The 12,739-nt window shown below is 45.3% G+C and overlaps 1 protein-coding gene across 4 annotated transcripts in view; it reads left to right on the top strand.

Annotated features, from left to right (window-relative positions):
* Positions 1 to 12,739, top strand: part of KCTD16 (potassium channel tetramerization domain containing 16) — an 85,934-nt gene that overhangs the window by 1,154 nt on the left and 72,041 nt on the right. The window contains exons 1-2 of one of the 4 annotated variants that reach the window (XM_056348602.1): positions 5,442 to 6,297; positions 6,862 to 8,000. In XM_056348602.1, the coding sequence (XP_056204577.1) occupies positions 7,169 to 8,000 (832 nt within the window). In that variant the 5' untranslated portion in view covers positions 5,442 to 6,297; positions 6,862 to 7,168. Of the gene's footprint in view, positions 1 to 5,441; positions 6,578 to 6,861; positions 8,001 to 12,739 lie in introns of those variants that run through there. The other 3 variants (XM_056348600.1, XM_056348599.1, XM_056348601.1) reach the window with 3 other exon arrangements.

Here is a 12,739-nt window from a genome sequence, read left to right as displayed (position 1 = left end):
TCCCTCTAGTTCCATTATTTTGCTCCCCCCCTTTTTTTTTTTTTTTCATGTAGGGCCAAGGGAAAGGGCTGTACTCAAACTCTTAATTATATTTTGTTTTTCTTAAGTACCTAAGGTCCTGATGCTGAACATGGGAAGAAGTGGGTGTGCATTGCTGACTCAGGTGGGCTTTGTAGTGGACAAAGTCAGGGGAAACCCCGGATGAGGTAGTTTAGCTGAAGCTTCAGAATGAAATGAATCGTGATTGCCACTTCATAGTTGCTGCTGAATAGGTATATGTAACAAAGTTTAGAGATATGTTGGCTGCGCATGCATAAATGGTTGCAATCCCATGCTTGATGTAGCCTAACTTCTTACATGCATGCTGGAACCAAAGGCTTGCCACTTTGGCACATGTGCTTCTGCAAGTGTGAGTCCCTGTTTTGAAGTATGCATATGTTTGGTTGGTTGGTTGGGTGGGTGGGTTTTTTTAAATTCATTTTGGCTCAGGACACGATTACAGTTATTTTGTTACAAACTCTCATGTATGTAATCTTCTAGTGAGATTACTGTATTTAAATTATAGTCCTGTTATAAGCTTGTCCTGCAAAACATATCTTGTGGTGCAGTGTGCATGATATCTCCTGAGAACAGCTTCCCAGGGAGTATGTGTTTGTAGAACTGAATGAAAGAACAGTGGAGGAATTATAGCCATGGGTAATACAGAGATCAGTAACTGTGGTATAATCTGCTTCTTGCAAACTTATACTTTAGGTAAATTAGTATTGAAAGCTGAGACGATCCCAGCTTTCATGGAAGACCTGCGGAGTGTGCAGGCTACATCTGATGTTGATGACTTAGTGCCACTTTGCTGAACTGTGTGACTTTGTTGCAGTTCACCAGACAGTAAAATGAGGCCCAAATCCCAGGCAGTGGGTTGTGTAATTGTGATCTGCTGGTGAAATGCTCTTTGGCTCGAAATCTATTTGGATTTGCTTAGATTATGAGAATTTACTGACAGCTTAGGTTGAACTTTCATTAATTAGCTCTCTCTGCAGTAGGCATTTCAACATTGCTTTAGGGTATCATCTGCTTCACCTTTACAGGACAAACTCATGCTCGTCTGTAGCAGTGAGTAGTGCGATACAGGCCTGTGGGTTCAAGGGAAGGTGAAACATTGTAGCTGCGCAGCTGCTTCCTTCCAGCGTGATTTGGAGGAAGGGGCTTTATCTGAACAGCCTAGCTCACCATGCCTTGAGGTACAAGCTAGTAAGGCACCAAACTCTCCCAGGCAAACACGGTCTCTTTTTTGAGGGAGCAGCTCCAGCTGCACCTGTGGTGATCTGCACAGGCGATCTGGTTTTGCAAGGGGCAATGGCTCCAAAGTGGGAAGAGTGAAAATACCCCCAAGATCAGTACACAGGTTACACAGTGCTGATGTCATAATAATGCTACCCAGCAAGGACCAAACTTCATCTTAGCTGTAACATTAAAACCCACACTATAATTACACCAGTGATAATAACAGCATAATTTGAACTGGACTGAAAATAGAAGTATAATTCCAAGAACTTTGGAAGTGAGGGAGGAAGGGAAAAAGGAGGGAGAAGTCTGCTGAAGTAGGCTCTGCTATGGCAGAACTTGTAAGAGAGGAGGGAAGTCCCCTGCAGAAGGGTGACTGAAAATGGTGCTTTTTGATTGATTTTAATCCTTGGATGCTGATGTGAATGCACATGAGGTCTCTCTGACTGCCTGCGCATGCTCGGTCTCTTGAAGTGTCAGATACTCCCAGGACTGTTTGTATAGTGGATTGCTTTGTTAAACAGTGCCCATTAAATTCTAAAGGATTTGTCAGTGTTGGATGTCTCAGTTCATGTTGGAAATGTTATCTGATGTACAATAATTGTTACCTAAATCAGTGGAACATATTTCCCCCTTACTGTCAGTTTTTGAAAACCTAGAACCTTGTACAACATATTTGCTTTGGATTTGGTGTTTGACAGAAGCAGCATGGAGTTTTATTTGCAGAAGCTGTGTCCACACTCTGTTACATGATAGAAAAAACATGTCATGTCTTCTATTTGCATTGTCTGCCTTGCACCATGCTCATGCTCACGTGCTGAGCAGCTGTGAAAGCTATTCTTCTAATTTGCCTTTTTTTTTTTTGGATGAAAATACGTTATGCACTTGAGTTATGAATAAAAGATCAAGGGCAAATCTGTATAATGCTTTACTATGCGCTTGTTAATAAACCCTACTTTGTGGGACTCACACTCTTGCTAGCAGATCTTTTTCTTAGGGAGATTCTGCCATTTAGTCTTTCTTTATGCTTTTTCTTCAAAGTGAAAGATTTGTTAGGGCTTCTTATTCACACATAGTGCTGGATTTCAGCAGAGAGATTTTCACTGTATGTAATTCACACAGCTGGATCAGTGGATAATGTGTTATTTTAGCTCAATATCGTACTTTTTATTGCCTGGCTCACTTCTTGGAACTCCATTGCTGGAGCTACCTGAGTGATGTGAAGAGCACTCCCCTCTAGGAATGATCTACACCTTTTAGAAATGTGTCTGGGTTGAAGGTCTGTAACTCTGTAAAAGCCGGGAATTTATTCCTACCAGAGCTCTGTTACTGTTCTTTGCTATGGATTGAGGTTGGATTGGCAGCCTTGTCTGGAAGCGCTAGCATCTGCTTTTCAGTGAAACCACTGTTCCGTTGTGTTGCTCTGAAAATAAGCCAGAGTTGGGCCTAACACATTTACAGGGGCCAGACATTTCTTTTTCTCTTTGCCATGTCACCCTTTTCAGAATCTGCGCTCTTGTCTGTGGCTTGATGGAGTTCTGCCCTGGCGAAATATTGCATTAGCTCAGTATTTAGATATGAGATTGCTGAGGAGCACTGAACATTACAGCGTATGTGGTTAAGGATCCTTATGTGGCACCTTGAAGTAATTTCTAAATGGAAGCATAAGCCCAGAACTGGAAGTACTGTTTTTCCTTCTTCCTGTTTTAACTATTATGCTATTTAACATTTTTATTTTAACTGTGTAAAAATCACCCAGAGTGATGAAAGTTTCCGTGTGGCTTTTTAGCTGAAATCTTCTGTCCAAAATCCAACTTAGGTATTTTTTCTTCCCAGCATTACTGCTTCAGTTTGTGCTACATTCAATTGCTACTTCTCTGAGTGCCTTGAAGTTCTGCATGGTGTTGCTAAAAGCTGATAAAGAGTTTCGACAGTTCTCATTATGCGTGGGTGGCTTGATTCGTATTTATAGCTTGTGTATTCACACTGCAAGGTGTAAGGTGATACATATATATACCATTGCTACTACAGACCTAGCTGAATATACCCTTTCTTTCTGACATTCATTGCTGCTTCTTTTACAACACGTGGTTTTAGCACCCACAGAATTTGATGAAGTCAGTTGTCCCATGATTTCCTTAAAACATGAATGCTAATTTAGCACTTTGTCATAAAGAATGACCTCAAACCTGTGAATGATGTCACATCATTAGTGTATTGGGTTTAAGCATAGTTCTGCTGTGACTTTTGGAACATACAATTTAAGCTTGGGCTAAATTTTCCCCTACCTATATTGAAGGTTATGTAGGCATCTGTTAAAACTGAAACATGCTTCCATCCTCTTCCTTTAGATAGATGTTGCTTTTCGTTTTCCATCAGAAGTGTGGCTGCTCTTCAGATGAGCTGTGTTGGTTCTGCAGTTGAATACATAAGAACCTTAGCATGGTCCTGACACACATATTTTACATTTAGGTCACCAGTGTATTTGGCCCTGATGTTTAAGTTTCACTCCTCTCAGGCTGCATTTTTGTGGATTTAGCCAATGGCTTATATTTAGCTGGGAAGCATTATGTGATGCTTTTACTACTGAAGCCATTTCATCAAATGAAGTTATATTACATTACAGTAAAATGATTGGAGCATCCTGTGTAAAGAAATAAAAGCATGTGTTGAATTTTTCATTTATTATTTGAAAAGTGCAGATGCACTTATAAAGCTGTTGTGATTAAAATTCTAAGGTTTTTGTTCCTTTCAAAGGGCAATTCTGATTATAATTTTTCAAAAAGACTCAGAGCTTGAATATCTCTGTATTTGCTAATCACATGATATCCATGTCAGAGTGCTTCACAGAAGCTTGTCAGGAATCGTTTTTTTATAAGACACTCTTTCACCATGCTATTAGCTAAGTGCCTGCACATCAGACTTACTGCATTGTCTTCACTTGGCTCTCAGAACTTCTGCTTAGGTGATCCTTATCCGCCTGCCTTTGTGGTTTGGATCTTAATCATGTGTGTGATTAGGAATGGCTTCGATGCTTGTTTGAACAAGATCTGGTTTTACAGGGGAGAGTGAATTGATTCTTCAAGCCCTGCCAATATGGCATTAGAACATATTAACTAACATTAATAACAAAACTATTTGAAAAAGCTGATGCAATACTCCTTGCTTTGAACAGGGGCAGCACTAGCGAGCTTAACTCCCAAATGAAGCTATCATTCCATCTGACTGGCCACATAGATGTTAAAGTCCGTATGCATTGACTGTAGCAGCCTCTTAAAAAGTAATGAAGACATCTAAGTTAACATGTTCTCACATCACACCTTTAAATCCTCCTTGCAAGGGTTATGGAGCACTTGACAAGCACTTCTTCACCTGGGCTACCAGAACAGCAAGGGAAGATGCACAATACTTTGTCTTTTCTCTTTCTGAGATACAGTGAGCATTCTCTGTAGCAGTAACAGATCCTGCTGGTTTGAAAATTAGAGATCAGATCCATTAGAAAGAGACAGAACCATGGCTCAGGAGCCTCAAAATTAATGATTTGATTAAGGTAAAAATAGAGGGCTTGGTTAAGTATTCAACTCTCAGATTTGAATTTGGAAAGTCTGTGAGTATACAAATGAATGCAGTATTTGCAGTCAGCAAAACCTATCTGTGTGTGGTGGCTTCCTTGCACAACGATTTTACTTTAAAGCTTCCCCTCCAGGTTTTGGCTAATGTTAGCATAAAAAGCTTTATTTTATCATATGTTTATCATCCTGAGTCACCGATTTTTGCCCAGCACTGATGTGTGCTGGGCACAGAGGTGGACTTCCCTGTTACGGCTGCATGCCCAGTTGTGAGATGTGGTCGGTGCTAGTCGCGGCTGGGATTTGGTGAGCCATTCAAGCAGCTCCACGGCTCAGTTTCAGCCGTCGTTTTGTGCCGTGCTTATGGAACCCGAAGCACGTGCTTAACGTCCGATGTACCGGCCCGCAGCCCGCACCCAGCAGCAAGCCCCCCTGGCCCCGGTACCATCCAGCTCCCCTTTTCCAGCAGCGCTTGACCCTGTGAGAGCAGCCGGGACGATCCTGCGCGGTGGCGGACGCGAGGTGGCGGTGCCGGCGCGCCCACGGCCGCGGGCAGCGCGGGGCGGGCACGGAGCCGCGGCCGCTGCTTCCCCCTCCGCCGTTAAAGGCCCCGCAAATAAAGTGGGCGCGGGACCGCTCCTGCCGCGCCGCGCCTCGCCGGGCTCCCCTCTCCTCCCTCCCTGCCGGCTCGGGCCCCTTCTGGGTCGCTGCTGGGGAGATGAGGAGTGCCGGCAGCGTGATAAAACCACGGTCCTGCCTGACAGCCACGGGCGTGCGCGCCGGCAGCCCTCATCCGCCGGGCGCTCCCGCCCTGCCCGCCCGCCTCGCCGGCTGAAGCCACCGCCGTGTCAGCGCGGAGCCGGGAAAGGCACGTTTCGGCGGCGGGCGGGCAGGGGACGGGCGCTGCCGACCGGAGGGGGACGGAGAGGAACGGAGCGGGGAGGAACTTTACCCGAACTCGAGTGGGGCGGGCGGCGGCGCCCGGCCCCCCGTCAACGGCCCCGGTGCTGCCGCTGTCCGCGGTGCTGCCCCGGCCCGGGGCGCGGGCGCCCATCCCAGCCCGACTCCTTTAAGATGATGCAATCGGCATCGCCCTCCGCGCTCCCGGCCCCGCGCCGCTGAGCAGAGCCGCGCAGCGCGGCGCAGGGGCGCGGAAGCGGCCCCACGGCCCGGCCTGGCGCAGCGGGGCGGAGCGGAGCGGGGCGGCCCCGCAGCGCCCGGGCCCCGGCGGCGGCCCCGGCGGGGATATGGGTGTGCCGCCGGCGGCGCTGCCCGGGTGCCCGCCGCCGCGGGAGCCGCCGGAGCTCGTCAGCCCTTAGCACAGGCTGCGGGGTTTCTGCAAGTCATCTGCGCCGGCCAGAACGCGCACCCTGCGCTCCCCTGGCCCGCGCTCACGGCACCCCGCCGGATTTATTCGGGGGCTTTGTTGTGGTTTTGGTTTGTTTTTGTAGGTTGTGGGGGTTTTTTGTTGTTGTTTTGTTTTTTTTCTTCTCCCCTGTTATGCTGTATGTATCAGTTCCTCTCATCACCTACCACGGTTAACTTTCCTGTGACTCGGTTTAACTCTTGAGATCTACATGGATGTTTAAGAGCACTTTTCTTGCCTTTGCTGTCCCTTGCTGGGATTGGATTTCATACTAACTGGACTCTGTGTGCCTGTATGTGTGTGCTGGGTGTCTTGAAATTTTGCTTTCCTTTACAAGAGCTATGCATTCATTGTAACCAAGGTAAGACTCGCTGTTCTTGTTCCCTCATGTGCATGTCTAAATGAGATGTTTTGTTAAAGACGAAGTATGTTTTTTCTTTTAAACCATGGATTCATATGTAGTCCTTCCATTGATAAGTACTTGTGAAAAACAAGTGTAGAACTTGCAAAAAAAAAAAAAACAAAACCGCTTTATAGCAAAAAATCTGTCTTGGCTTTCTAAACTGGTCTGCTTTTTTCTGTTGCAGCTTCTGTGATGCTTAGAAGAATAATTGGTGTCTTTTTTTATGTTTTCCCTTTTGACAGACCTGTGACTGACCGTAGGCTTGGCTTGACCTTGATTTTGATGGCTTTGTTGGAAGATCTAATGATGTGATTGCATTTCATGAAGTGATTGCTCTCCAGCCTCTGTGGCTTAGGGTGTAAGCCACTTCTGCCACACTGTCACTCATGAACAATTCAGATTTTTTTTGAACAAACCTTTTGGCTGTTTTCCTTTTCTCACTTCACCTTTCTCTGCCTGTTTCTCCTAAATGTTGAGAGCCTTATTCTACACTTCGATGTGACTGATAGTCCTGCTGCTTTGGGCTGCTGATTTTTGTTTTAAAGTACAATGGCTCTAAGTGGCAACTGCAGGACTTACCTTCCTCCTCGAGAGCAGGGGACAGGGCTGCACTCCTTCCCAGAGGTAGTGGAGCTAAATGTGGGTGGCCAGGTTTACTTCACTCGCCACTCGACCTTGGTTGGCACCCCTCACTCACTGCTGTGGAAAATGTTCACCCCAAAGAGAGACACAGCCAACGATCTGGCCAAGGACTCCAAGGGAAGATTCTTCATTGACAGAGATGGTTTCCTTTTCCGCTATATTCTGGACTATCTCAGGGACAAGCAAGTGGTTCTGCCTGACCACTTCCCAGAGAAGGGAAGGCTCAAGAGGGAGGCTGAGTACTTCCAGCTCCCAGACTTGGTCAAACTCCTGACTCCTGATGACAGCAAGCAAAGCCCTGATGATTATTGCCACAGTGACTATGAAGAGGTCTCCCAAGGCAGTGACACGAGAATATGCCCACCCTCATCACTCTTACCACCTGATCGGAAGTGGGGATTCATTACCATTGGGTATCGGGGGTCGTGCACTATTGGCAGGGAGAGCCAAGCAGATGCCAAATTCAGGAGAGTCCCAAGGATTTTGGTTTGTGGAAGGATTGCTCTGGTCAAAGAGGTCTTTGGAGAAAGTTTGAATGAAAGCAGAGACCCAGACAGGGCTCCAGAAAGGTATACCTCCAGGTTTTATCTCAAGTTCAAGCACCTGGAGAGGGCTTTCGACATGTTGTCTGAGTGTGGATTCCACATGGTGGCCTGTAACTCCTCAGTGACAGCTTCCTTTGTCAACCAGTACACAGATGACAAGGTCTGGTCCAGCTACACTGAATATGTCTTCTACCGTAAGTACAAGACGTTTCTGAGGGAAATGTAACTGCCTGGTTTAAACTGCTCTTTTCCGTTGACTCCACAATTTTCAAAGCACAGAGAGTGCAAGTTTTGTGTCTGCCACGAACTAAGGCTTTATTTAGATCTGGGGGGATACGCTTCAGCTTCAGCTTTCAAAATGTAAAGCAAGGCTGAACTCAATGGCACGATCTTGGCTAGGTGGCAGCACAGACTGCCAAAAGCACCCCACCTCTGTGGTTTATAGATGCTGATGTCTCTGGCTGTGTAAAGCAGCCATATGACTGCCTTGCACGCTTCCGAGTATGTGCGGGATGCAATATAAGCCTTGCAAACACACTGCAGATTTAATTACAGAAAGTCTTCAAACGGGATTCAATTTACAAAGGTAATAGCTGCTTGATAATAGTCAAGCACAGTCAGCCAAGCCATCTGTCAACAAACCTGACACACTTACACATGGTGAAGGGAAAACAAAATCCTGTCCCCCTGGCTGCTTTTCAGCAGGGAGCCTTCTTGGAGCCAGCTGATGTGCTCTGAAATGAGGGCTCAGAGCAGAGAGGGGCACGCTGCTGTGGCTTGTTATGCAATATGCCTGTGAGAAACAAACTGTCCTCATAATGAGAAGTATCTGCCCTGCTTCCCACAATTGCATCAGATCACATACTGTTGTGGTAATTTTAGCGGATAGCTCTAGCAGGCTCATTAACTTTCTAAGCTGATATTCAGGTAGAGGCACCGTTACCAATGGTAACATGAGAGTAATTCTGATTCTGTAATTCTGTATCAGAAAATAATTCCACAACTCCTGTGCTTAAATGTTGGAGAGATTCATGGGACTGTTTTCGTTCCATTTCCATTTCAAGAACATGAAGGATGGAACATTTCCCAAGTCCATTTGTAGAAAAAGGCTTTAGCCAGCTGCTGCTTTGGACAGCAGGGCTCAGAGAAGGCCAGTGCTTTGCTGGCAGACCTGCTGCCCTGTGTGTGGTGCTTACAGTTAGCAGGCTTAGTCACGTGGAGAGCTGACAAAAAGTTTTAGATGAAAGATGTATCAGGAAGTGCATAGTTTGTGTGTAATACTGGATTCAGCGCCATCTACTCTTGTGTCTGGGCTCAACAGGCAGCCCTAATCTGCTTATGTAATGATGCTTAAGTTAGCATTCTGAAAAGCCATCTGTATTTTTGACATGCATAGATTTACTTAAAATTAGTTTTCTAGCTGGATTTCTTAGCAAAACGTTTCTAAGGTCATGGATCTGCTTAGATTCCAACAGGGATGGATGATTTCTATTATTAGGCTTCCTCTGTTTGAAATCATAGTGCCTTGTACTAGTTATAGGAGGAGAATCAATGTAGTTAAAGGAATGGATTCGAATAAATTGTGTTTGCATTTATATTTAAAATCATAAAAAATGTAAGTTCCTTATTTTCTAATTGAAGAGAGGATGAATGTAGGTTTTGCATGAATTAGCAAACACAGACTCCTGATTTTCATATTATTTGAATTTTTATCTTCAAGGATTGCTCATTGCTTCCACATCACTATGGCTAGAGTTAGGTACCAAGATGCACCCAGTCAACCTGAAAGCAGGCATGATATCTACAGAATTCACCTGGAGCAAAAGAACGCTCTTTCCAAATCTCCTAAAATCATTTCATTCTGAATTTCCAAAAATCATTTCATTTGAAACTTTGAGGACCAGTAAAACTGACATCTGGCTTTCTAGTGGAACATTACAACTTCTCTGCAGCTGCTTAGCCATAATTATTTAATTAGAAGCTGCCAACTGTGTCTATATAAGCATTAATTCATCAAGCTGTTGTGATCAGGTTGATGGGCCTAAACATGGGAGGTGTCTAATACAACTGGTTAGGCAGTTGCAGAGGTGGTCTTTGTGGAGCCACTTAGTAGCTCCTGTGAAATGCACAGCTGGAAGGACTCTTCAGAGCTGGGAAAAGATGATTACTTCCAAAGGAGGAAGAATAGAGGGAGGAATGTTTTTTTTGATACACCAAATACATTGTACTCCAAATAGTACTCAGTAGTAGTAAATACCTGTGGTTGGAGCAAAGATAAAGAACATTCTTGATGTGTGAGTAGATCAGATGGCCTGAAAAGGGTGTAAACTGTGCAGCTACCCACATGGGTACAGTGTGTGCTATTAACAGAATTACATGATTAATATTCCATGATGTTTTCTCCCCTTGTTCACATGCAGGTACCATTAAGGCTAATAGGAGATTCATGTTCTATGTGGAGGAGGTTTTCCCAAAATGCAGGGCACACGGAAAGCATCCAGTACAGCAAACATGCAGCTGTTTTGCTGAGTGGGTGGCAAGATGGGCTGCAAAGCCGGCACTCGCGATGACAGTGCAATCCTTGGAGCGCAGCTGGGCTCCACTCCAGTTTCAAATAGGCTGATGCAAAGGAGGGTTTGGAGACGGGCTGTGTTGCTGTGTTAGAGTCACAATTAAACAGTTTTTTGAAACACAGTTCCTGTGTGGTGGGTAGGCGGGAGTCACAGCCTGGCTCCTGCTCACAGGTGGGGTATGAGCTGAGGAAAGAAGTGAGGTTCTACTCATACATTTTCTTTTCCTCCTGTTTCTTTTATGTCAGAGATGTTTACTTAAATGTTATGCTGGCTAAAACTGGATTTCTGACTTGAGCGATTTTGTGGGTTTCACCCCTCCCTGTTGTTTTGATGATCTTAAAGTAAAACCTCATCTCCAAACGCTCCCATTTTTGAAGAGGGTGATAGCCTGTGCTTTGATCTTCATTTTTACACGTTTTCAACCTTTACAATGGGATGAATCAAAAGTGTGCACTTGAACATCTGGTACATGTTGTGGTGGGGCGGGGGGTGTTACAGCATATGGGCTGTCTTAGCCTTTTCTAGCCTGGCCCTATTCCTAACTTTGCAGTGGCAGCAGCCCATTCTTTTTCACCACCTCTCATAACCTACAAACCAGCTTTTTGTGCCTCATTCCAGTCTTGCAGCATTGCTAGGACTGTGGGTGACAGTCCTGCACGTGGATGTTGTGATTGCCAGAAAAGCAAAATAACAGGTTGGAAACAGAGAAGGCTTTAGCTTCTGACAGCAGATCAGCAACACAGTAGGCTGTGTGCATGTCTGCAGAGCAGCTGGGAACCAAGTGACATGGCGGTGGGATGGGATTCGGAAAAACTACATGGTGGCCTCTGTCTGCATATTGCTATTGCCCCCAAAACCCTGATGCCACATCCTTTCTCTGCTTGTCAGTGGCTGAGACTGTGATAGGCTCTTAGAACAGTTCACTGTACAGAGGGGAGATCTTGCCTCCAATATATCACATCAGACCCCTTGCTTTTGCTCTCATGGCTCCCTGCACAGCTGTGCATAGCACCATCAAGGAGCACGGCTGGCACCACAATGAGCAGGTTGCGCTCTGCTCAGCTGGAGCAATAAAGTGCGGGGTGAGGAGAGCTACTAGGCAAGAGCAAACAAATATAGAAGGAGGACAGATGGAGGAAAAGGAGAGGAAATTCACATGCAATCTGGAGACAAAGAACCAGGGGAAAGATGGGTGTACTGACAACTACACCACGACACAGTGAGGGAGAATTTGTTAGCTATATCAAGCCTTCAGTTTAACCCAAATGTTTTCTCGCAACAAGCAGGTGGAGAGGGGTTGACAAATGCTCCTTCAAGTTCTCTAGCAGAAAAGAATACAGGGATTTAGACAGATGACTGTCCGTGCCCTTCCTAAGGCCATCCTTCAAAGTCTGAGCAAGCATGAGAAAATCAGGACAATCAGTATGATTTGCATAAGCCTTGCCTTGCTCTGTCCCTCTTCACATCTGCACATGTGGAGCAGCTCAAGCACCTGCAGATGTTCAAAGGAAGCCATGAGACATTCCTAGCACTGTGGCTCTGAAAGCCAAAAATTAACAAGGCTCTTGCTCCTGAAGGACATGTGCTGCCTCTGCTCTCTCTAGTGACATTTGTAAATTTTGGTTGCCTCACCTTACTCTTTCAAGAAGGTGCTGGCTGGGTGTGCTTTTCAGTTGCTGGTAGTCAGGGGGTATGCAGAAATGTTTGTGAAGCAGGTTTCAGATTATCCTGGAGTAAACAGATGAATCCTCTTGGGTGGGGATGTGCAGGAGGGAGGAGAAATGCCAGGTGATACCCTTTGTGAATGCGCTGTGATGGCTGTTTATCGGACATGTTGGGATAATCATCACATCCTTTGTACAAGATGATCTACTTGGGATTAATGCAGCCAGCTGTGACCCATCACTCTGTATGTGTGAACAGAGCTAAAAGATCCCAAACTGATATACATACCACTGACTCATAAATTAATTGTGTGGCAGAAATTTGACTGACAAAACTGAATGCTCTTGCACATTGACACCTGCACTGGTAAGATGTGGAAGAGGAATATCACTTATTTTCCCTCTTTAAAGTAAGACTGTCATATGTCCTAGTAGTTGGTTCTGTCTGGTTTTAAATCAGTGAAGATCAAAATGACCCAAAAGATAACAAAAAAAAGTCTAATCCAATGAATACTGCAAGCTTCCTTTCCTGTTGAGAGGAGGTGTTTGTATTTCCAGGTAATTATTGTCATCATCAATGACTCTGGTCCATCCTGCCATACAAAACTCTCTCTCACAAGGATGATTGTTTGCAGGTGATGGGGCTGTCACCAGCCAAGTCTGTTAGCATATTCATGTCAGAAGGACCTTGTTCTG

Source organism: Falco biarmicus, chromosome 8 (genome assembly GCF_023638135.1).
Source record: "Falco biarmicus isolate bFalBia1 chromosome 8, bFalBia1.pri, whole genome shotgun sequence".
Lineage (NCBI taxonomy): Eukaryota > Metazoa > Chordata > Aves > Falconiformes > Falconidae > Falco > Falco biarmicus.
This window is presented reverse-complemented; position numbering and strand designations above follow the sequence as displayed.